Source organism: Haplochromis burtoni, unplaced genomic scaffold, assembly GCF_018398535.1.
Source record: "Haplochromis burtoni strain Fernald_Lab_line unplaced genomic scaffold, NCSU_Asbu1 Contig_234, whole genome shotgun sequence".
Lineage (NCBI taxonomy): Eukaryota > Metazoa > Chordata > Actinopteri > Cichliformes > Cichlidae > Haplochromis > Haplochromis burtoni.
Window position 1 is genome coordinate 99,862 of NW_024582595.1, and position 21,691 is coordinate 121,552.

Here is a 21,691-nt window from a genome sequence, read left to right on the forward strand (position 1 = left end):
GAAGGAAGTTTTAATAGTAGGCCAATGGTTCTGTTGGCTTATATGAGAGGGAGAGAGTGTCTGTAAGGAGTATAAATTACTGCACTCATTAAACGGTAATGAAACACTGCCCTTCAACCCACCTACCTCCTACACTCACTTAAAAATCACTGAACCAGGAAAGGGAGCAAGCTGTAGGCTAACAAACTGGAGAGGAGCATGACAGGGATAACCTTTACCTTCAGAATGATCATTTTTCCCACTTCGTTCAGAACAGCTTCAGATATTTACTGTGATGTTATTAGAGTGTAGTCAGCTTCACAGATATGTTTTCATTTATAAACCAAACTGATTTGTTCGATAAGTTCGATAAGATTTTTTCTTAGACCTGGTATTCTGAGGGTTTTCCATTGACATGTTTCATATGTAGTTCTAAACATGCCTTAAAGTTTGATGCTTGTTAAATATTAATTAAAAACAGAACACAACAAACAGAACACAAAAATGACCGAATCCCTAAATTTAGCTGAAAATGTTACAAATGGCAAGGAGCAAGCAACAGTAGGCAACTCAGCACAAACCTGCACTCAGCTTCCTTGCTCTCTGACCTCAGTAAATATTTTCCTGATGAGTTAATGACCTCAGTAACTACTTTCAAGGCTTACTGAATTTTGTATTTCATGATCTCCATTGGAGTCAAAAAGGAGGATAAAAGAAGGCCCATTGTGTAACTTTGTTTCAGTCAGATCTCCACATTACCAGTTGTGTTCACTTTCAAAAAACCACATAAGTGAGGATGGAAAGGCTCAGCTTGAGATTGCCTTGTGTCTTATAAAAATTAAGATGGCAACATCCATCTTTTATGCGCAGTCTTTGGACTGTATATAAAACTGCAGGTTTGATCAATTATGTGAACTTGTTGAATTTTGTCATGTTCCTTTATGTTTATAAACTATGTAAACATTAGACAATTTTTAGCCATGTTATTGTTTCTTTTATTGTTGTAATTGCAATATGTACAGACATATTGAAACAGGGCTCTGTTGTAAATGAAACATTAGGTTTTAATAAAACCACCTGTATAAATAAAGGTTAAATACAATAAACAAAGCACATTCAAAACGACAACATTGACCAAAGTACTGGACATGAACAATAAAATAAGATATACACTCATATACATGCCAGCTCACAAGAGTAAATATATTTACAGGATTGCGAAAAATACATGGTAAATGGCCTGTATTTGTATAGCGCTTTTACTAGTCCCTAAGGACCCCAAAGCGCTTTACACATCCAGTCATCCACCCATTCACACACTGGTGATGGCAAGCTACATTGTAGTCACAGCCACCCTGGGGCGCACTGACAGAGGCGAGGCTGCCGGACACTAGCGCCACCAGTCCCTCTGACCACCACCAGCAGGCAACGGGGGAAGTGTCTTGCCCAAGGACACAACGACCGAGACTGTCCAAGCCGGGGCTCGAACCGGCAACCTTCCGATTACAAGGCGAACTCCCAACTCTTGAGCCACGATCACCCGTACAGCAGACTAAATATCTAAGCTCTCACTCCAGGATGTAAGCCAAGGAATAAAAAGTATTTTTAAAAATAAGCAATGGGGAGGCCAGCCTAACATTACTTTATCAGTATCATAAGTGTGAGATGTCAACTTAGAGAAACCCGGTATCAGCTCATGTCAAAAGTTAAAATGACCTAGCTCAGATTCATTTTCATGACCTGACATAGATCAGGATGTTTGTTCACTCTTCTGTTTTCACTGCTGAACTTCTACTGAATAGCTGTCCTATTTTCTTGCTTTGTGTTGTATTCATTCTCTGCTCAACTCAGTTTCCTCTTGCTTTTAGTCTTAAACCACACTCCCTCTTGCACAGATCCTATGTCTGCATTCTTCTCCTGTGAGGTCTTCAGATCAGTTCCTCATGAGTGCTGTTTGACACGATAATCTATGCATGGAGTTTGTCTACATGAACCTGACATATTGTCTGTTTTGTTGCTGCTCATGAATGTTGCTGGCTGTGGATCCCTCTTGTTTCACACTGCTCTGAAACGGACTGCAGGGTTCATTGGGAGGATCTCAAGCCACGAGACTGCTTCCTCAGGGGAGGTCAAGGCTGAAGCTGGGTCGGGTCTCTGATAGGTGGAGATTTTGGCTCGTCTAGTGGCCGACTTGGACTGTTTGAGTGTTGCCAGGCAAAAAGGAAGGTTTTGATTTACCATCGCGTCTTCCGAGCAGCTTGTCGCAATTAGTGATGTCAGCAGGGAAAGAAACAAATATGAGGCATTTCTTCAAAGAGCAAGCGTACTCTTCCCATGAGTTCATTCTTTCCTTGGGTTTCTGAAGAGAAAAGGGGGCAAAAGTGCAGCCTGTTTCTCTTTGGCCAAGTTAGGTTTTGCAGGTCTTCGTGATCTGCAGGCTAAGGTGTCACATTTAAACTGAACCAACTGGATTATAAAGCGTCAAAAACAGTGACAACATATAAAGTTGGACGGCATGATAAGTTTTGTTTGTATGTTTATTTCATAAGCCGTACTTTTTAGATGGATAACCAATAATAAACTTAGTGACACGTCTGAGCTGTGCCTCAGCTCTGCGTTCTATTTTCTTGATTTAAACTGTATAACACTGTTTTTTAACACATTGCTTACATTTAGTTGCCTGCCGTATTTTAGACAATTTATCACAGCGCTCTAGTTTGTGAGCATTGGTTGTGTTTTTCATGGTTGCAGCTAGCAGTGCCAAGTTTCCCCACTCTCCTCCTGGCTGTAGGTATCCCATGCAGAGGCCATCTGTCTCTACTCCCCTAATGGTAAGGGTGGAGTCCTCTTTAAACACCTCCCCCACACACGCACTGCCACCACCACCCCGTTCCCTCTTATTTTCAAATGCCTACTGCAAAACAAACAGAGCATGGCATAGATGGAGTTTAGTTTCTTTGTGTGCTTTGACTGGCCTGAAAACTGACACGAGTCAGATAAACTACCTACAGTAGCAGTTGGGGTGTCGTGTCAGGTAGCAGCAGAATGTGGAGCATGTTGAAGAGAAGTTGGGTTAGAGACACGTGTCTGCATACATCAGTACAATGTCACGCATGCCAAGTATGTAAGTGTGCTGCAGGAGGGGGTTTTATCAGCCTGCCATCTACATTCTTGTTTCTGTCATAGATACGTTGTAGGTCTTGATCTCTCTGTCAAGCGTTTGTCTTTTTTTCTTTCGTCAAGCCAAACAAATGAGTTGCACTAGTAAGGTGACAAAAAAGAAAACAGCTGTTGTGATGGCTCAGATGACTGTGGAGTGGAGAATGTGGCTCTGACCCTGATTCTCCCCCACACCAGTGCATCCAGAGGACTCCTATAGAAATAATGCAAACACAGGGCAACAAATGCACTGCAAAGCACATTATAGGGGAAATTCTTTTGTGGGGAAATGAAGTAATGACCCAGAGTGACTTTTCCAAATGTCATTTTCAGGCAGATGGCAAATAAGGCCACCTGGACTAAACAATTCAGGTTAAAAGTTTAGATGCAGTGCAGAGCTGTATTGGGTCAGTCTGCACACACAGAAAGGTTTGAAAATGTGTGTGAGGAAGAAGAAAAAAACTGAGGAAAGCCCAAATGTGACAGTACAGCACGAACCTTCACAACACAATGCAACATACATTTAAGACTGAGCAGCCATTCAAAGTATATGCCCGACTCGCACACATGTTCACACACTTATTTCTTATTTTGGAAGAGAGAAACTCAGTGTCTGTTTGTCCGTGTGTGTATGTGTGTAGTCACTGAAATTACAGGGGACGTAATGGAGCACGGGGAGCCTCAGCCTCATTGGCTGTATTCCTCAGAAACCAAGATAGCATTGCTGTGGCTTACCGCTCACATTCATGCCAGCAACTCAAAATACCAGCCAGTGGACCACTTTTATAAGCTTTACTCCATACACATCCGAGACAACGGACAAAGTGGAACTTTATGGCTCCCAAATATAACTTACTCTGCAAGCATGTCAAGAAACCCAAGAAATACTGTTTGATTATTTTGAATAAAATCACCTTTTTATGTTTGATGTATGCAACTTTTTCACAAAGTTTAAGGTGGATGTATTCTGCTTTTCAACCTGAAGCAGGGCTGTAAGTCTTTGTACGACTCTGAAAAATGAGTAAACGTGCGTCAATCAATCACTCATTGGTGAGATTGTTCTAGAAAAAAAAAAAAACAGGAAGGATTTTTTTCCATTTAGAGCACTAGCCAGAAACCTGCAATTTAAGACTTATTTCAGGTTACCTTTCCAAGATACAGCATTCATTCCCACCAAACTAGATGTTTTTGTTTGTTTTGTTTAAACACAGCCGCATGCCTGTCAGCAGTGATCTGTAAAGTGATAGGGATGAGAATCTTTGGCAATAAAAATATCCAGTTCTGATTGTTGGTGTCATGGTTTGATCAATTCAAAAAGGAGAAAGAGGATTTCTTTGTTTTGGTTCTTAGTTCTGTACACAGTAGGGTTGGCACATGTACTCTGTACTCCATAGGCTGATGTTCTTCTTTGGGGCAGCATAGGATTCTTGCATGCACCCATTGTATTATCACTATCCATCCATGCACAATGCACAATGTGTGGGGCGCCCATCAGTACAACGCTTGTATACAATGTGCCAAACTATTGCCTGCTGAGCTGCAAATGAAACTTAGCTGAGTGTTAAGTAGTGCTGATTATGTCATTTTCTGATTAAGGCGTGTTTACAGAAAATGACAGAAAATGTTGGTGGGCACGAGGCTCATTGTGACACACAACGAGCCTCGTGCCCACCAATTTCTGAAATTACCGTTAACTAGAGCCTGGTGAACTCTATCTCTCTTGCAGATGCAGTAACTACATATTAGTAACACCAATTACAGACAAATGCAGAGAAAGCTCCTTCTGTAAAACTTATTTGTTTAGGTTATTTTTATGTAGCTTATAAATAGTATATTGTTCGTTTTTTGTTGTAAAGTTTGTGTCTATTATTTTGTAAGAAACACAATGGTGTCATCAGCATAAGGCAGTGGTCACACACTTATGGTTGGTTTGTGATGTACAACTAGGCTAATCCTAGCATACGCCTCTTTTAATAGATATTGGTCCTCATATGTGTTAAAAGGTTGTCAAATCTATCTTTTTTTCAAGATAAATCTTTTGACTCATCCAGATATGATACAAATGTGAAGACACAACCATTCATTTCACCAAACTGTAACTTTTTGCTGTGGTACTGTATTCGTTTTTCTGTCTACAGTATTCAGATGGTCATTAATGTTCAAAGCCAAGTTTACGGGTTGCATTTAAAAAAAAAACTGTGGTGGGCCTTAATTCAAATTAAGGGCCTCATAAAAATAGGCAATGAAGCCATCCGCTGGCTTGCTTTGTTTCATCTCCTTCCAGTAAATTGTTTTCTTGCTTGTTTAAAAGGTGCTCTGATAATTAGCAAAAGGGACAGGCTGAGTGTCCTGTGGTGAGAGTGTGTTGCTTGTTAAGAGCAACCCAGAACCCAGAAGATATTTGTTCTGCTTTTCAACCACAGGAAGAAACATGAATGAAACAAATGGCTGTTAGTGTAACCTTGGGAAAACTACTCAGAATGTTCTGATATATTGCTCCATTATGTTTGGTGCACACTGCTAACATTAGAAAATTGGTCCAACATCTCACATAAGTGGGGAAAAAAATGTGTTGTAGTGCAGTTAGATACCACATGCCTTGTGAGTATATGCTGATGTTCTGTTTCGGAGAGTTGACACAATCCTCCAGAAAAAAATCTTCCTGAATTAGCTCATCTCAGCTACTGTTTTTCAAATTTAATATCGTCTGGTGGTGATAGTACATCTATATCAGTGTTGTTACAACTGAAAAACTGGATGAGGAGACGCAAATTGAATCTATGTGACTTCCCAGACAATTTTCTTCCACTGCTACACACCAGAGAATTTAAAAAAATCTCTTAATCCAATGAAGTGACATTGTCATGAGAAATTCATTCTTCCCATTTTAATTATAAGCTGAAACTCTGTCTTTTGTATTTCTGAATCCCATCTCTGTTTTTTCTCTCAGCAGGTGTGAGCAGTAACCAGGTAGTTGTTCCTGAAAAAGTGAATGCAGTGCTGGGAAAGAACATCACACTGGGCTGCCGAATAGAAGTGGGTCCCAGCCTCAGCTTCACGCAGAGCTCCTGGGAGCGTCGTCTTCCTTCAGGCACTATTACCCTGGCGGTATTTAATCCCGAGTTTGGAACCTCATATTCTTCACAATATGAAAAACGTATCTCATTTGTTTCCCCTTCAATACGAGATGCCACCATTACCCTTGAAGGAGTTGACTTTACGGATATCGGGTCCTACACCTGCAAAGTGGCTACATTTCCTTTGGGCAATACACAAGCATCCACCCATGTTAATGTTTTAGGTAAAGTACTGCTTCCTCACTTCACTTCCTCTCTGAGTGGTTCTTCATATTGTCCTTAAATCTCACTTTTTAATGAAGGTCATTGTTTGTTGTGATTTAGCAAAGCCTAGGTGAGCACTCAGTGTCTGCCCTGGAGGAAACAGCGGCTCCCTGAAGCAACCTAACGTTTAAATTACAGCCTGGACACATGCCATGTACATTTAAATCCCTGCAGGAATCTGAAGCTGCATAAAGGCTGCTTTGGTGTGGTCCCACCTATCTCCCTCCCCCACTGTTACTTTAAAAGAAAAGCCAATGCAACTGTTTTTATATTCACAACATTATATCCAAATGTTTCACAGAGTTTCCATGGCATCCTCTGTAAAGTCACTTAGGCCCTACATGCAAGACACAAAACGGAAACCTTCTCATTCAGCAAGCACATAAATATAATGCAGCAAGTTCAGAGTGTCCCAGCTCAATGCAACTTAGTTGCTTGCAACAACAGTTTAATTGTAGGGTGTGACACAGGGTGACTCTCATGACATTTAGTTGCGTTTTGCTAAGCTGGATTACAACTACAGTCTGCACCTCTTTCCCTCAAGGCTGTGACGATTGTTGATAGTTTTCTCTCCTTTAACCATTTGTCCATTATGTCCTTAAGCGATAATCAAAGCAAGGTTATTGCCAGGTCACTAAACTAAAAATGAAAACTACCTGTGGATCCCTTCTGAGCTCCCAAATAAAATAAACAAAACAAAGCCGTATTATATTTTAATGGGTTTTCCCATTAGTATGTTCTTATTTTATCCAAACACAAAGCATACATTGAAAGCAGCATATGTTCCTTTACATAGAAGTTTCTCACTGTAGCCTCACTTTCCAGAGGAGCAGAAACACTGAACTTTCCCTGTGGTCAGCGTATGTTTCAAGCCCTAAATTGGTGCCGTTGCTGAGAGGAGGAGATTGCAGTGTAGGCAGCAGCAGGTTCTCATCATCCTCCAGAGACTGAAGGAGACTCTGATGTCTAATGAGCGGTACATTAAGTGCTGCTGTGACAGCCACGGTGTCTAGAACCTCACAGGGTTCAGTTACAGCTTTCTGTCTTCTCTGAACACCTTCTTGCATATTTTGTTTTTGTTTTTTGGGGGGTGGGTGGGTCTTATATGGATGCATATATCCACACTCAAACACAAAAGCACATCCTTAGTCCTACTTTACATTTCAGATGTAATTAGGGTGTGGTGTATATTCTTTGCAGTATGATACATGTCAAGTGGAATGTAGATTATCTCACAGGGTATTTCTCTGTGAGAAGGCACATCACGATTACAACACCAAATGTCAGCAGGTTCAGAGAGGAGTGCCTTCCTCATCTCTGCTTTGTTTAGAGGTGACTTTTACAGTTTCCTCCGCCACTCTTTTGATCATGCAGCCCCACTGTCACAAGTCCAATGTGAACAACAACCACAGCAAACAAGAATTTCTGAATAAAACAAAGGTTTCTGGAGAAAACGTCATGGTTAATCCAGCATACGATTGTGTACATAATATTGGTTTTCCAGTGTAAATCAAAGTTGTTTTAGTTTCAGCTTCAGTTTGTAAGTTAACTTAAGATTCCCAGTTTTGATTCCTGTTTATACTCTGAGGTTTATGCGAAGACAGACGACTGCGTTTTCGTTCCTTTCAAGTGGACTAAAGTAAATCAATGATACTTTCAAGCCCATGAATAATGCACCAAAGTCACGACAAACTTCATAATGATCAACAGGTGCAACAGACGTCGGGTTAATTTCAAACCTCACACAATCGTGATGCAAAACTTGCTATGAATAGTATCAGTATCGTGAGGCACAATCTCAATAATTGTATTAGCTTTCTCACGTTCTTTCATTTTATCTTTGTGTCAACAGCAACTCATAAAAAGGGCCAAAGCTTTTAAGGAACAGTTCAACAGGAAATGTTCTTTGCTATGTGAGCCAAAAGTCCTCGACATTAAACAATAGGAAAGAACCAAAGGAGGAAATTTTGACACATGACCCATTGTTTTCAGATACTTGCAGGGCAAAAGGAAAACTACTGAAAAAATAATTGGCTGTCTTTTAAACAAAACACACTAAATTACTGGCAAGATGTAAGTGTGTACTAATAAATGGTCCAGCTGATAACTCTTTAGAGGTTTAAGCTCCTCTGACTGTTCATATGGCCCAAATTGCAACTCTGTTCTTGAGAAAAGAGCCCAGCAAAGAGATGGCTTTTTCCAGTCTGTTGCCATACCCGAACTTCTGCTTCAAACAGTTAATATTTCTAATTATTATTTTTTTATGCTAGATTTTACCGTAAAAATGTTCCAGTGTTTAAGTGCATGGCCATTGACCATGCTGTTAAACCTTTTCTTTATAGAGCTTTCCACTCAGCGTTTAGTCTGCATTTGTGGACAGGAAAGGGCCAGAGCAGCCAGATTGCTGAAGGGAAATCGTTACCCTTTCCCCCAACAGATTTCAAACCATCCAAAGCGTCCCCCTCCCTTTTTGACAGCAACTTCAAATTAACACCCCTGACTGATTTAGGTATTCTGATGCTTCAGCCAGCTCGCGTCCGAACACAGAGCTGCTACTGTTTATAGTCAGAGGCCTGCAAGGAGGGGCAGGGAGGAGGGAGTGAATAATGTGAGGTAGAGGACTAAGAGCAGCGTCCCCACCCCGGGACAGGAGACGCCAGGTTATTTTTGGAAAAAGGCGGTGCCGGTAGTTATTTGAATTTGTTGTTGGAACTCCTGCCTGTCTGAGGTGTCTTAAAGATGATGGCCTCGCCTTGCAGCGCTTGCCCCCGTGCACCACCTTTAAAACTGTCACCACTGTAGTAAGTGGAACAGCTGTTAGTCTTCATTTAAAAGAGGCAGCTAGGGGGGAGACGGTTCAGATTGTGCACTGCGGGACAAAGAATAAGGCAATGGTTTGTGATATGTTTATTTTGTGATAGATTAGAATAAGACAAACAGTTTTTACTGCTTTACACAACAGGTAGAGAGTTGAATTCTAGTCATGTCCCCTTCACATGGATCTGTTTTGTTTCTCTGTTGAGAAAATCCTTGTTGCGTTTAAACATTGAGTCGTTCTCAGGAAGCTGGTGTATCATTACTTCACCTCTAAAGTGCTGAGAAGAGTACGGTAACTCAGCTCCTCGTCTTCCAGTACAACAAAGTCAAATATAAACACAGCACAGTGTTGGCTGCACAGTGTTTTTCTTCAAAGTCACATGCCTGCTTCAGGTATTGATGCACTTTTCACAGAACAGGACTAATGGAGGTTACTGCTTTGTATTACCTTCACTCAGACATACTTTATTTTTGACACACAGCAATAAAGAAGTCTCCACAGAAATGTGTACATATAATTGAATAGCGTGGTTCATTAATTTTTAAAGCATATAGGTGAAATGGAAGAAGTCAATCTGTGCTCTTTTGGCAGTTAAGTACACTGAAGCCTCCGGGCATTATTTATTCATATTCGTTCACAACGGGATCGATATTCATTTTGTAATCTTTCCCCCGCTCTGTCATTTCTTCCCCCTCCTCCTTCTCTTCACAGTGGAGCCAAAAGTGTACGTGTCCGCAGGCCCCACAGCTCTGCTGGACGGTGGCAATGAGTCACTGGTGGCCACCTGCATTGCAGAGCGTGGTCTTCCTGAAGCCGAGGTTTTCTGGGAGACGGAGCTGTACGGGCGATCTGAGAAGCAGAGTCAGAATGAGGCAAACGGCATCACCACCGTACATGTGCACTACATGTGGCAGCCACGGAGCTCCGCCCAGGGGAAGACACTCACCTGTGTGGTGAGACACCCAGCCCTGCAGACAGAGTTTCGTATACCCTACATGCTAAATGTCCAGTGTAAGTAATGAAACATAAGACCTCCTTCCAATATAGATACCTTAGTTTTGGCTAACTGCAGATACACAGTGTGGCTGTAATACCAGTGTTGAATTAATTGGCTGTATTCCTGCTGAGGAAGAGCCTAGGAATCATCCTTGCAGGCTTAAATTAACCTTGGTTTTCTAACTTTGTTTAAATAAAAAGTAGCAGTTAATAAAATGTACTGATTCTGTATTAATTAGTAAAATAACAGATAAAAACAGGCTCAAGGTAAATTTAAAGCACATTATCATAGTCTTGTCTTAGCTCTGAGAGAATGTTTAGGCTGCTGTCATTTACAGCCACAAAACCATACACATGTCATGAGCTTCCAAGAGTCAGCTGAAGTGAAATAATATTAGTAAAGTTGTGTACAACACATTATGTTACCATAAAAGCGATAAAATCTACTGAACAAGCATTACACTCAGCCAATGTCCTCCTTGTGTAATTTCTCTATCACTCAACATAATACGTTTAAAGGAAGAGGAAGAGGCGCTAAAACACTGTTGTGTCAACTCACATGACCATAGATTTCAGTTAAGTAAAAAAAAATTCTCCCAACACACAAAGAAAAGCTGCTGGCATAGCTGTGTGAAATCCCTCCAAAGTGCTGATAGCTTCCTTCATGCTATGTTATCTCTCACACTAGTTGCTGATACTGAGATATATCTACCACTTTGATCTGGCATGCAAATATGAAATCTTTGCATCCTTGTTTTTAATGTCAACACTGAGGCTGCTAATACAGATAAATAAAATTATTAATCATCACTTAAAAAAATCAGCTGTCTTTAAAACAAAACAAAAGTCTCAAACACAGCTGAAAATGTATGTAGAGGTAAAAGTATCAAATATAATCCTGCAGCCACTGCACTGAAATGCTTTTGCAATATAGAACAAAATAATCATCATTATTATAACACTATATTTTTAGCCCTAAAACAAGCAGTGTATTTTATCAATATTAACCCGTGCTGCTGTGTGAGTGCAGGCTAATGAAGGTGTTTTATGAAATATTGATCAGACCTCAGCAGGAATTCAAGTAGCAGACTCGGGCTGCTGGGGGCAGCGGATGGAGACGCAGAAAAATCAAGGTTAATATGGGAAGAAAGGAGCTTCCCAGCTCAATAAATCACACCAAGTGCAGAGGCAAGGGATTCTAAGTGCAAAAGAAGCACAATTTCAACGTTGAACCGTGTGAAAAGGGTCAGCGGACATTGTGGGCCAAGACATCTTCTTGTGCGAAATAATGAGTTCCTCATTTATCCTCCAGAGAAATCAAAATGAAAAATTGGATATCTAAGACAGTGTTTGCCATGTTTTATTACAGTGGCATGTGCTGGGCTTCATTTAGGCATCCTCCCGTCTTCCTTGATTTTTTTTTTTTTCCCCTTTGTCGTGGCGACGCAGTAGAGTGTATTATTAGCTGCAGTTCATCTGCTGTCTGAGTCTGTCATTTTCGAACTTTCCACCAACCCAGGATCATTTGTTTGTTCGCTTGGCTCGCTTTCACCAACAGATCCTGTGCCCTGTTACAGTCCTGCAAAGCCTTTTCTTTGTCATCGTGTGCTGCTGTGCTTTATAATACGTGCTTTGTTTCCTCCGGAAAAGCTCATTTGTCATCAAGCTGCAGGGATCACAATGACTGATTGTGAAGTCCAAGTCTTTTAACTTGAAAAAGAAAAAAAGAGAATAATTGATGGTCAGTGTGACCAACCCGACTGCAGGAGGAAGTTAAAAAAAGTACAGTAAAATTGTGATTTTTAAAGATTTTTTATTGTATTTTGTTTTACAGTTGCACCAGCGGTATCCATCATGGGAATTAGCAAAAATTGGTACGCTGGCCAAGCAAATGTGAAATTAAACTGTGAAGCCAAGGCCAACCCAGCTGCGCGTCAGTTCACATGGACCAGGTCAGTATGCCTCAACAGTCTCTGATATGTGAAATACAAAAAATGCATTATATCTCTCACACATATTATTATACTGGTCAATCAAATAGCTCAATAATTAACACAGTTACTTGCAAACTGTGAAAAGCTTACAAGTTCTTTCAGTTGTAATTCAAATGGATAAACTGACTAAATGTGGAATAAACTAAATCTGCAGTACCCAGGCAGGGGATTAATTTGGAAAGGAAAGTGCTGAAGGCAATCCAAGAGCATTATTGCAAAACAGAATGCATTAATCATTTCATCTGAGTTATCTTGTTTGCACAGCACCACCAGCTATAGATCTAAATTTGGACTTAAGGAATTCAAGGCCAGGTACTGCTTAGACTCAGCTGTTGTAACCTTTGCAGCGCTGAGTAGTGTTTGAGTGCTGTAAAAGCAACGCCCTTGTCAACTCATAAACCCGAGAAAAATCTTTTGTTGTCTTAAAGCAGTCAGGAGTTTATATTCATGATCTGCACTACTGAAGAATGTAAATAATAGAAGCCAGGGGTAAATACTCTCTATGGGTCATCAAGTAAAATCTCACTCACACGGAAGTACCCTGAAACTTGTGTGTTAGCTTAGTTGATCAGTAGCTCGTCCAATACCGGGCTCAAGGGACGCTTTATTAGCAATTACTACGGGACTGATCAGCTGTTGTTTGGTTCATTTGCATATATCTAAGATGGGTTTAAACAAACCTCAGTGAAGCAATGATGTGAAGAAGCCTCAGTCTATAAATTACCTCCAGCATAACTTTCGGGCCTGGACACTGGAGCTGTCGAATGCACTGCTGCGCCCATCGGGAAGACTCCCTGCTATAAATAAAAAGATTCCAAACAGTTCATGCATCTGAGCAGCGCTGGCCTATTGGCAGCTCTTTGTCATCATCTTGCTTTGAAAACAAGGACTATGCTCTCATTTGGGCTGACAGCCTCAGTAAAGTCTAGACAGCCAACCTCTTTTGGGCCAGACCTTGTGTTCATGCAGAAAGCTTTTTCCTCTCAACTGATGGCAGAGCAGGCAGCTCAGATTATCATGTGATCTTATAATAGTTGCACCAGGAAAACTGGACCAACAGCGCAGTGATGTCATCGCAAGTCTTGAATAGCCTTTTTCAGTTGTACATCGAAAATGATTTATCTTAAATATGAAGTAGTGATGTTTTTTTTTCCAGTCCTGCAGGCTTTTTTCTCTGTTGTACAGCACGCTGAAATGTCTGTCTGTCATGTTTAATTTGTGTACAGGTTGGATGGCTTGATGCCTGAGGGTGTTGAGATCTCAAACAATAGCCTTGCTTTCACTCGGCCATTGGAGCGCAATGATTCTGGAGTCTATCACTGCGAAGTGACGAATGACATCGGTACCAGCAGTCAGGTTGTGAACATCTGGGTACAAGGTATTTTTTCTCCCTTTTCTCTCTCTCTAGCTATTTTTTTTTTTTTTTTTTTGGTTTTGTTGTTTAACCATCTCCAGGGTTTTCACAAGAAAAGTTGTTTGACTAATTTAGACAACTAGTAAATTAGTTGCCAGGAAGGTCCCTAAAAATAAATCAAAACAGCCATTGTATTAAAACCAAGAGGGGTCAGTTTAGCCCCTGCAATCAGATTAGAGTGAAAATCCTGATGTCATCTCAGGAAATCTTGAGAGCTTACTCACTCTGAAACTAAAATGAATAACTGCCTTTTTGCATTTTTCATGCTTTTCTCATGTAGGATTAAATTCTTTTTTAAATCAGGGCCCATATCAACACTTTTAGCAGAGCTAAGTCTTTATATACGTATAAATGCCCCTGCCCTGATCCGCTTTCACACATTCCTGGCAACAGAGGAGCACAGGGTGCAGATAGAGTATCAGTACCAAACGTTTCCAGTGTTGTGGCTTTGGCAACATTAGATGTTTCAGATAAGGAAGCGGGTGTTTACCCCTGCTTGCTCAGCAGAGTACGCACTCATGTAGCCTTTTTCTGTGTTTTGTTTGAGGTCAAGTTTCACAGCAGGACCTAGTGAATTGTGCTTGCGGATTTGCAGTACACACAAGTTTGTTTTTGTACACCATGAAATATGTTATTGAGGAGTTGTTGTTTTTTTTACAGCTGCAGTTGCACAAATTATGATCGAATTAGTTTAATTGAGCACTTCAGAAATGAGACTATCAAGTAGAGAAAACTTATTAATTGTATACTGGGGTTTCCCTGCAGTTGGATTTGTTGAATGTTGTAGATCCATTGATACAATTCTTGTCATAAAACATGCAGCTCGCTGAACTGCCCCCGTCTGCCATCAGGGTGCGGATCCTGAGAACTCTACATCATTTTATTTTCATTTCTCCTCTCCTTCTTTTAATCCTATTCCAAACAAAGCTACTGCTGCTTTTGGCCACGTATTCCTTTAACACACGCAGTCTTTTTGGTTTCCCATTGTCGAAAGGAGTGAGCTGGAGATGTCCCAAAAAAGTCTGTCAAGCTCCATCTGCGTACAGTCCTGGTTTGGAGTCCCGCTCCAAACAAAAGCACAGCTGACATCCTGTCCGAGATGGACTTGCGCTGAGCAATTATCTTGCTTCTCTTGTCAGATATTACAACTTGGACATGCGGCCCCTTGCCTCTCTGTCCTGTAGAGATAGTTGGGTTGAGCTCAGTGATATTTCCTCCACACACCCTCACCCTCCCCGGAGCTGTTTGGTGTAGCTGTTTCACATTCCCAGTTGCGTACGCAGCCTTGTGGTTTTTGGCCGCTCGTCTCTCAAATGATCAGCTACATAGTTGCAGACGCTTGTAATCTGTGTGGGGTTAAAATGTGCCGCTGCAGGGTGGGATTGATGGTGACTGATGAAGGAAGTGATTGCCAGTATATCGGTTCTCCAACCTTGATCTGTCTTCCTTTTCCTCTCTCCTGCTTTTGCTTTACTCCTGATCCTTCAGGCTCACACACTGTGTGTAATTGTAGGTAATTAGATTCTTACTCAGTTACCAAATCATGGAAATCATTATAGCTCTATGGGGATTCAGATTTTGATAACTAGTACTTAAGAACCTCCTGGTGATGCAGACCTTTTATTAGTGCGAGTCATATTGCTTTGTAGTCGGGCCTTTGATCTGCCTGCGCACTGATCGGCAAGGAGTGTCAGACTGCTCTTCGTTTCAGAAGCTGGAGGTCATCATGGAAGCACTTATCCTGACCTTGAGCTCCAGGCAGCCCTTTCCTCTGCAGCTGTAGCAGAGAGCAAATCAGATGCAGGAACCTCACATCGATCAGTGTTTCAGCTTCTCACATGACTTCCCCACAGCAGAATTTAGAGGGGAAAAAAGAGGGGAGAGCTAATCACAATTTCTCTGATGCGTAGGAGTGCACGTCCTCCGATCCCTCTCCGTCTCACTGTCATGTTCACGCACACATTGACATTTAACACTTAACCTCTTTCTGCCCTGCTTATTTCCCCCCGTTTTGCTCTACAGCACAGCTTTCAGCAGGCTCTCTCTCTCTCTCTCTCTCAAGAGAGGCATGTGTCTGTGCAGTGTTGGTATAAATTGATCTAAAAACCATTCGCACTTGCTTTGTTACAGAACATAAAGTGTAGTCTTTCTTCCTTTCAGTTTTATGATTCGTCTCTCCATCTGCTGTCTTTCCCCTCTGGTTTAAATCATTTCATCACATTTGCTCTGCAGATCCTCCCCCCACTACCGCAGCCGCCAGCACCACTGCCTCTGTCCTCCACGACACCCCTGGAACCGGCACTGCTGTGGACCGGCGGAGAGCCCCGTTCACCTCCCCCACCTTGGCGTCCTTACACGACAGCAGCCTGGGTACTATAGTTGGTGGGGCAGTGGGAGGAGTTCTCTTCCTGATCCTCTTGCTGATCCTTGGCGGGGCTTGCTATATGCACCAACGTCGAACCTTCAGAGGGGACTACTACACCAAACAGTATTTGGGACCCTCCGACATGCAGAAGGAATCTCAGCTGGACGTGCTGCAGCCGCACGAGCTGCAAGAGGTCTACGGGGACAAAACGAGCAAAGGTAGCCAGGATCTGAAACCCAAATTGGGTGGGGATATCATTTACCCCGACTACACACCTGAGCGCAAAGACAGGGACGACTGGGTCGACAGGGGAGATGCCAACAGGGGTTTCAAGGAGGGAAACTACTACCCAGATCACTACAACAGCCAAAACATGCACCCCTGCGGGCCTCCTGTGCACAGCCCCATAGTCAACAACGGCTCCCCCTATCTCCCGGAGGACTGCTATGACAATGGTACAGACAGCGACTACGTGTCCCACATGGACGGATCTGTGATTTCACGCAGGGAGTGGTATGTTTGAAGAAACAAGCAAATGGAGGGGGAGAAATGGACAGCTGACTGAGAATAATTTGACAAATGACAGATTTAAATATCATTAAAAGCTGTGTCATTTCAGTTAAAGGATAAAAGAACATTTCTCAGCTCAGTCTCACAATGAGCTCTTTGAACAATACTGCTCTGCCTTGATTTTAACCACTTAAACCTTAAGGACATGGACATGGATTGCGTTTCACTTTTGTGGCATTTCAAGGAGCTGCAAATATGCTGGAGCGCCTCGGTGATATTATCTGTGTAGGTTTAAGAGGCTTCAGCGTACAGTGACGTTTCATCTGATGTGAATGAGGTTTTTCGTTCTCGTGTTTGCTACCTGTCTTTGTCGCAGGTCACATGTCAGGTGTTCAAAGCCTTGTCAGTGAAGTATTTATTGCCCTGACTGACTGAGCTCTGCTCCCATTAAATTCTGTGGCATTAAAAAAAAAGATCTCATGATTGCTTACAGCCTTTTCGTACAGGCGAGCTGTTTATCATGACCGCGATCAGTATTTCTAGCAAATTATATTGCATGGTTTTGTTTTGGGTTTTTTGTTTTCCAAAGTATGTTTGTAAGTGAAAGGGAAAGTCGTGTTTAAAAGGGAGAATTACACAGGCATTGTACCAAAGGAAAGAAAGCTGACGTTACATAGACGCTGCCCCCGTGCACAGCTATTCTGTGGCTTTTGTCATTTCACAGCATCTCCTGGAACTTTGTTATACTATGGAAAACCTGAGCGCAGTCACACTTTGTGGATATAGTTTTACTTTCAGCTCCAATTATTTTATTTTGTTATTTAGTTGTTGTTTGTAAAATGCCAGGCCTGGTTGATTTGGAAACACCCATGGATTTGATGTCACAGCAGCTATGTACAAAGCAAAAGGGGCTAGTAAACCGCTCAACTCAACACCTGATCTGATAAAACTGCGAATGAAAAAAAAAAATCAGTCATTGCTATCTGCCATGGTTTTTTGGACGACGATTTCTTTAAATGTGAGACAGCAGAAAATGTTTGACACTTTAGGTTAGCAGCACAGTAATAGCAGACTAATTAAAAACTATAATCAGTGAATGTAGCTACTTCGAATGGCTAATCCAGAAAAAGCGCAGACCCTAAGTAGAATTAAAACATTTGCTTTGATATTAACTTACTCATTTTACTCAGTGGAGAAATGTGTTAATTCAGTCACATTCATGCAGTGAAAAGCACAACTCTGTTATTACAGTTGTGAGCAAACATCAAAAGAAGCCACCCGGGCCTTGGCCTTCCCCACTTAGCCATGATAACAGGCTGTGATGCTGTCTTTTCCATTTTCCCTCCTCACTATCCTCGGATTTCTGTCGGTAAGACCAACACCAATAGGGTTTTTTTTTTTTTAAACTTCACTTCAAAGTAATGTGTTATAAATACCAGATGTGACTGTAACGGCTGTCATCATCTAACATTACGCGGCTCCATAAACCACCAACAGTTTCACTGCTCCCGCTCGACACTCTAGTGTCGTGATTCATTATTGTAAATAAGCAACAAATGGAGAAGGAGTACTAATAAACTGATCCTTCAGTTTCAGATTGGATGTGTTTGTTTAAAGTGTGATTGTTTGAGTAGCTTGGAAACGTCGCGAGCAGTTGACGTCACTACTGTACAGGCCCTAATGCTGGGGTTTGGCTCCTCCGAGGATACGCAGCGATCATGGAAACGGGAAACTTAATCCATGAATGAAAAAATCAGAACCATGTAGGTTAAAGCTGTCTCTGCAATGGCTCCCCGAGGGAAATATATATATTTTCTTCTTTTTTCCTACAAACAACAAAAAACTTGGAACAAACCCCAGGAATATTAAGTTAAAGCTAAAAAGTCGACATCATCAGTGATCTCATCTGTTCCTGCTTGATTTGACCTCAGCCATTTGTTTCCTCAGGAATGATACATGAATCAAAGTGACCTATGCTAAGTCTCGCATGAATGGGAAAACGTACCCTTTTGGAAACGCACCACTTTAGTCAGCTTGTGTGTTACAGCTAGAGAAAAGTCTATGAATATGTATTAAAGTCAGATCAGGACAGGAGGTCAGGTGTATTTATTATTATGAGGTTTAATAGATTTTGGACGCACTTAAAAAAAACCAAAAATATTTCTCCGCACTTGATTTCTCATGCCAGAGCTTTGGTTGAAGGTTTAGAAGCTGAGAATAAACTACTTTAATCTCTTCAGCTCGCTCTCACTCTCATCGCCAAAACACACACACCCGCTCGCCACACATCTGCCACTGCAGCCCACATTCAAGGAGCAGTCCTTGCCTCAGACTTCAGGCTTTTTAATTAACTTTTATTTTTTTCCCCCCGTCATCACACTCGGCGACAGAAGTGCCCGGGCTCTCTGATATATAGCACGTCCATGTCTGCATGTGCGTTTTGTTCCTTTTTTTTTTTCTATGGCCGATGATTCATAGCTGTCTGCTTCAGTTTCTTATTCAGTCTCAGCTACATCTCAGAAAGACAAAAATGAGCTGGAGTGATGAATGGTTTTTTTGTTTGTTTTTGTAGTTGTTTGCATGCAAATGAAACTATTTGCTTTTTATTTCTCATCACAAATGTTTCTATACGTGTACATATTGGGATTAGGTTTCGTTTAGGATTAGCTGTTCTCTCGGTTCGGTTTAAATGTTGGTGTACAGTTTGTTCTGGATTCCCCTACTGAATAGTTGGTGCCTTAAATGGGCTGAGCAATGCACAAGCTTAGGAACTTAAAACTATTAATATCATTAAAGAGGAGGACCGACTGGTTCTTTAATATGTATTTCATCTCCATATTTAAGATTTGCTGTTATCAAAGCATTAGAGTTGACAAAAGGTTGATTGTCATGCCTTATACGTTTTAAAAGAAGGACACATGTAACAAGTTGGTTACTGAGAGAATTGCAATAAGCAAAGTTTCACTGGGAATTTAGTCAAGCCAGATTCATAGAAAATATTATTGTCCTGTAAATATGCTGGCTCTTTTATCATTATTATTATTATTATTGAAGAATCTTATTTTTTGTATGAGGTCTGTAATTTTCTGAGTATTAGTTTATCTTTCGAGCATTGAGGAGCTTGTCTCATGATAACATAGGCGGCGATCCTGTTTTCACTGCATTTTGTATTTGTTCTTGAGAGTTTGTGACCAATTATTTTGTACATTGTCATTTGAATGATTGATGTCTCACATGAATCGGAGATGGAAGTTTGATAGATTGTATTATGTTCCTTTGTTTGCAATAAAAACCACCATTATTGCACTCAATTGTGTCCTGGGATTCTGTTTTTGCAAAGGATTTTAAATTCTTTTACTTTAATTATCTTGCATAGAGGTTTCCCTTATCAAATTAAAGCCTGTCAGTAAGACACAAGACTAGTACAATAGCCTTGCAAACCTTACAGTTAAGTCCGAATGAGATGTGATGGGCATGCAGACTTTCAGCTTTAATTCAGTAGTTTCACAAAAATGTTGCAGTATGTTGGCTACACCAAAAGTTTAAAGGTTTCTTTAGCTTTTTTTAGTCTAATTATGGCTTATTTCACTTGCATGCAGTTTGGAGCTCATATTGAAAATTCTTGTTAAAAGATAACAAATGCAAGTTCAACAGTTCTTAATGTCTTGATGCATGCTCAATCATCCAGGTACGTAAATCCCAAAAGGTTGATTCTGTCCATCTGGACGTAGTGTTCTCAGTGGGAGAAACGCTTTGTCACTCATCCAAGTGACTTCTTCAGTCTCAGCTGACTGCAGGTTTCCCCAACAAGAAGGCCCTGAGTAAATGTGGTTGTCCCAGCTGGACATTGTCAAAGCTGGGAAGGCACCTAAAGAAACCTCCAGCCGATCCAGGAGAGAAGAACAACTGCTGCCTAAGCAAAAATCCATAGTGATCACCTATGTGTCAGGAATATCGGAACAGCTGAGACGCATTTTTTCTAAACACAGTCTCTGTGGCTTTTAAACCCCAAAACAGGCTGAGCCCAAAAAGTCGTCCACCCCAAGGATCAGGTCCCCAGACACAATCAGAGTAACATAGTGTACGCCGTTAAGTGCCAGGAGGATTGCCAGGATTTATACATCAGGGAAACCAAACAATCTCTCGTGAAGCGGATGGCACAACACAGAAGAGCTACCTCATCAGGCCAGGACTCTGCAGTCTATTTACACCTACAGGCCAGTGGACCCTCTTTCAATGATGAGGATGTACACAGAGGACAGAGAGGATCGCTAGTTTGAGCGCGGAGTCAAGGAGGCCATTTACGTGAAAAGGGAAAGACCATCTCTGAAAAGCATAGTAATGATCAAGGAACTGACCTCACAGGCCATTGCTCATTCAGTGGGCTGGTTTCAATTATTGTGCAAATGTACTGTTTACAAGGTTGGGGAAACCTGCAGTCAGCTGAGACTGAAGAAGTCACTTGGATGAGTGACGAAACGTTTCTCCCATTGAAAACATTACGTCCAGATGAACAGAATCAACCTTTTCGTTCTTCTTAATCTGTCATAAAATAAAGTGCTAACAGTGTTCACCTGATTATGTAACTACATGTCAATAAACTGTCCAATTAATTCTGATCTGAAAGTACGGGTCCAGTGAGCTTGTGATCTCATTCATTGCCTTTGAAATAGCTGCTTTAAGAATAGGGACGAGGTCTGCGACCACTTGCAGTCAGTTGAGGTTAAGCGGTCAATTGCATGCAATCTGTTTGCAATGAATCAGAAATTTGTAAATCCGCTGCTGGCTACAGACACAGAATTCACACTCACTTCTTAGATTCGGACTGACTGATTGATTGAAATATGCCTGTGCTTATAAATTAAACAGCAACCTTTGCAATCAGTCTGTCTGCGTGATTGCAGTCAGTGTGAGTCAGACTGGAGCTGTTTGGAAACAGGTCCTAACAGACAACCGGCGCAACTGCCTTGCAGTTGCAAGTGGTTGCTGAGAGACTGAGGCTGTTGGATGTTGATTGCCGCAACTACTTACATTCTGTTGTTGACAGCAAAAATACTACATGCAATTATCAGGCAACCAGCAGTTTATTTCTAGTACCAAGGACATTGCTGTCCT

General features: G+C 41.4%; 1 protein-coding gene across 2 annotated transcripts in view; it reads left to right on the plus strand.

Annotated features, from left to right (window-relative positions):
- nectin3a (nectin cell adhesion molecule 3a) overlaps nt 1-20,252 on the plus strand; it is a 34,021-nt gene extending 13,769 nt beyond the window's left edge. Inside the window, exons 2-6 of one of the 2 annotated variants that reach the window (XM_005937524.3) lie at nt 6,092-6,439; nt 10,009-10,308; nt 12,128-12,245; nt 13,514-13,665; nt 15,934-20,252. In XM_005937524.3, the coding sequence (XP_005937586.1) occupies nt 6,092-6,439; nt 10,009-10,308; nt 12,128-12,245; nt 13,514-13,665; nt 15,934-16,589 (1,574 nt within the window). In that variant the 3' untranslated portion in view covers nt 16,590-20,252. Of the gene's footprint in view, nt 1-6,088; nt 6,440-10,008; nt 10,309-12,127; nt 12,246-13,513; nt 13,666-15,933 lie in introns of both variants that reach the window. The other variant, XM_005937523.3, reaches the window with a different exon arrangement.
- Nucleotides 20,253-21,691: the final 1,439 nt, after the last annotated feature.